The 3,850-nt window shown below is 39.4% G+C and overlaps 1 protein-coding gene across 1 annotated transcript; it reads right to left on the reverse strand.

Annotated features, from left to right (window-relative positions):
- Positions 1-2,431: 2,431 nt before the first annotated feature.
- On the reverse strand, positions 2,432-3,601 carry LOC130939814 (uncharacterized). The gene has a single exon (XM_057867887.1). It carries the CDS (start codon positions 3,599-3,601, stop codon positions 2,432-2,434), a length of 1,170 nt encoding a protein of 389 aa, XP_057723870.1.
- Positions 3,602-3,850: the final 249 nt, after the last annotated feature.

Here is a 3,850-nt window from a genome sequence, read left to right on the forward strand (position 1 = left end):
AAAGGGACTTGACATGTTAGATGTTAGATGTTAGATGTTAGATGTTAGATGTTAGATGTTAGATGTTAGATGTTAGTTACCATTAGTTTTAGTTTAGGAATTTTAGTTAGTTTTCTAGAGAGAGAAGCTCTCACTTCTCTCTAGAATTAGGATTAGGTTTAGGTTAATCTCCTTCCTTAGATCTAGGTTTAATTCATGCTTTGATTTACTTTTCACTTGTTAATTCTTACTCTTCTCTTCTCTCTCTCTCTAGTTATATACTTTAATTCTTGCAATTCTTCATTTTTGTTGTGGATCTAGTGTTATTCTTTTGTTTTCTTTTAATAATGCAATTTGAGGTAATTCATGTGATTGTGATGTTGTTGATTGTTGTTTTGTTAATTCTTTGTAATTGTTAGTTGTTGATTCCTTTTATTCTTACAAATAAGAATGCTTTCTTTCATTACCCTCCAAGTGTTTGATGAAATGCTTGAGAGGATGTTAGAGTAGGATTTTATGTTCTTGGCTTGAGAAGGTAACTTAGGATTTCTTGAGTCACTAGTGTCCAATTGATTGCTAGTTGATAGCCATTAACTCTAGCCTTCATTAATCCAATTAGTGGAAAGCTAGGACTTATGGACTAGGATTGATATAACTCACTTGACTTTCCTTTGTTAATTGATTTAAGGATGACTAAGTGGGATTAATCCTTGCAACTACCATACTTGTGGCTAGTGATAATGATGAAGACCCTTGACAACCAAATCTTGCCAAGACCATTTTGTTAATAAAGTTTTCTTACCATTTACTATTCATGTTTCTCATCTAAAACCCCAAAATAATTCACAACCAATAACAAAACACTTTATTGTAAGTCCTAGGGAGAACGACCCGAGGTCTAAATACTTCGGTTTATAAATTTCAGGGGTTTGTACTAGTGACAAACAACTTTTTGTACGAAAGGATTATTGTTGGTTTAGAAACTATACTTTACAACGAGAATTCATTTGAGAAATTCTGAACCGTCAAAAATCCCAATCGTCAGCTGCACTAAGGTTCCCTTATATTGGGAGATCATGAGAGAACGGAAGGTATGGATTACAAGAATGGTTGCTTGATGGACGGTTGGGGTTGTGCATGAAGGAAGGACAAGGATCATCACTTAATGAGAGTGAATGGTTCGGTCTTCAAGGGTCTCCTTTCTTCAATGTTGCATGGCAACGTTTCCCCATGCGTTCCTTCTTGAGACAAGTGTGTAGTTCTCTTCATGAAGTGGCCGAACCTCCCCCATTTAATTGTCCAATCAATCCCCATCAATGCTCCTTTTCTTTTCCCTATAAAGACAAAATAAGAAAGGTGAGAATAATATCAAACCAAAGACAATTGAAATTTTACGGCAAAGAAAAGAAAAGATTAGATTGTTCATTTATGAACTCCAACTAACTAACTAACTGTGTGTCCTTATATGCACATTGGTGGCACCTTGGGGTGACACCAAACTTAGTTTGGAGCACTGTGATGAAAAGTTTTGTTCAAAGCTCCCAAGACTAGCATGCATCTTGGTTTGCTTTGAACACCAAACTTGTTCCTCACTATATACTGCACAATAAGGTTTTCACCAAGTGTTTGTCAAGTTTGGGTTGGAATTCATAAATGTTGACTTATTCACTATCTTCTAAAAGCATATAAAATAAGGGTTGCCTCCCATGAAGCACTTTTTTAGCGTCACTAGCTTGACGTTTCTCCCTCATTAGGGTGGTTGGTAATGCTTGAAGTCCTCCCCTCTTGTTGTAGACTTGTATCCATTGGTTGTATCAATGATCTCTACATGTTCCAGGGAAAGAACTCTGTTGATTGTGAAGACTTTCGGTAATTGAGATGGTACAGTGGGGAGATTAGGGGGGATATCCGGGAAGTAAGCTGAGATAACTCTATCTCCTGGAGAGAAGTCTTCCGTAGGGATCTTTTTGTTCCTCCACTTTCTTGGTACCTTCTTCCTTGTGTCCTTTGATATTGCCTTGCTCTTGATGACTTCTTTTTCTAAGGGAGTTGTGATGTTGTCTTCACATGCCTCTAGAGGTTTAGGTTCCTCCAACTTTTCCTTGAGCTGTGGTAGTTGCTGTTTCCCTTGTTTATCAACCAAAGGGGTCTCCAGATAGGTTGGTTGTGCTTTAGTGCTTGCTTCCTCCTTCAGCATCTCATTATGATCTTTGCTTGGTTCCTTGTGCTCTTGGTCTGCTTCTTGTGAGAGTTTGAAGACATTAAAGTTGAGCCGTTCATCATGGATCCTCAATATTAGCTCCCCTTTCTCCACATCTATGAGTGCTCTGGCCGTAGCTAGGAAGGGTCTTCCCAATATGATTGGGTAAGTGTGACTCTCTTCCATGTCCAGGATGACAAAGTCTGTTGGGAAAAAGTATTTTCCAACCTTTAGCAACACATTTTCCACCATTCATATTGCTTGCTTTTGAGTCTTGTCAGCCAGTCTGATGACTACATCTGTGGACATTATCTCATTGATCTGCAGCCTCTTCGTCAGGGATAGGGGCAGTAAGTTGATGCTTGCCCCCAAATCACAGAGTGCTTTATCAAACATTGTTTCCCCTATGGCACATGGGATATGAAAACTCCCTGGGTCTCTTCTTTTTGTAGGCAACTCAGGTTGAATAAGGGCACTGCATTCCTTATTCATCATTATAGTCTGGCCTCCTTTGATTGAGCTTTTCCTGGGAAGAAGTTCCTTCATATACTTTATGAATGCAGGCATTTGTTGGATGGCCTTGATGAATGGTATGTTCACATGCAGAGATGCAAACAAGTCTAGGAACCTTGAGTATATTCTCTTTCCCACAGCACCATTGAGTAGTTGGGAAAATGGTGCATAGAGCTTCAACAGCTCTTGTTGTGAGATTTCTGGTTCTTGGTGATCTCTATCCTCCTCCTCTGTTGAGTTGTCTTCAGGCTGTTTGGAGAGTTTGCTTTGCTTGTCTTCAGTCTCCTTATCACTTGTAGTGACCATCTTGCAATCTTTCCATCTTACTTTCTTTGCTTCGCCTCTTGGGTTTTTCTCCGTGTCACTTGGGAAGCCATCAGTAGGTTTGGGAATCTTCTCAGCTAAGCATCCCACTTGGAATTCCAGCTTCTTGATGGTCTCTCCCTGGTTCTTAATATTGGCTCGCACCTCCTCTTTGAACACCTTATTTTCTTGAATCTCTTGGCATATTATTTCAAGTAAGGTTTCAAGCTTAGAGAGTCTGTCATCAATTGATGGTAGATTGGGATTAGAGGTGGAAGGATGAGAGGTGTTGTTTTGGTTTTGATATGGGTGTGGAGAAGTGTTGTTGTGGGGGTGTTGATATGTCCTCTGTGTGAATTGTTGATGAGCTGCATTGTTATTGGAGTTGTAACGTCTCTGGTCTTGGCTTTGATCTTGGTGATTCCCCCACCCAAAGTTTGGGTGGTTCCTCCATCCAGGGTTATAGGTTTTGGAGTATGGATCATGGTTCTGTCTAGGTGAATTCCCAATGTAGTTGGCTTGCTCAAGATTACCCTCTGCCTCTTCATCCATTCCTTCTTGGGTTGTTGATGAAGTGGTGATGGCTGCTACTTGATTCCTCTCCATCTTCTTGGTGAGGTCAGCTAGCTGCTTGGTTGATGAGCGGATAATTTATACGCTTTTTGGCATTATTTTTAGGTAGTTTTTAGTAAGTTCAAGCTACTTTTAGGGATGTTTTCATTAGTTTTTATGTTAAATTCACATTTCTGGACTTTACTATGAGTTTGTGTGTTTTTTTGTAATTTCAGGTAATTTTTGGCTAAAATTGAGGGACTTGAGCAAAACTCTGAAAAAGGCTGACAAAAGGACTGCTGA

Source organism: Arachis stenosperma, chromosome 7, assembly GCF_014773155.1.
Source record: "Arachis stenosperma cultivar V10309 chromosome 7, arast.V10309.gnm1.PFL2, whole genome shotgun sequence".
In the NCBI taxonomy this organism is placed as follows: Eukaryota; Viridiplantae; Streptophyta; class Magnoliopsida; order Fabales; family Fabaceae; genus Arachis; species Arachis stenosperma.

What these genes read in the sequence shown, in the direction of transcription:
- LOC130939814 (XM_057867887.1), bottom strand. Translation starts at nt 3,601, where the DNA reads ATGGAGAGGAATCAAGTAGCAGCCATCACCACTTCATCAACAACCCAA.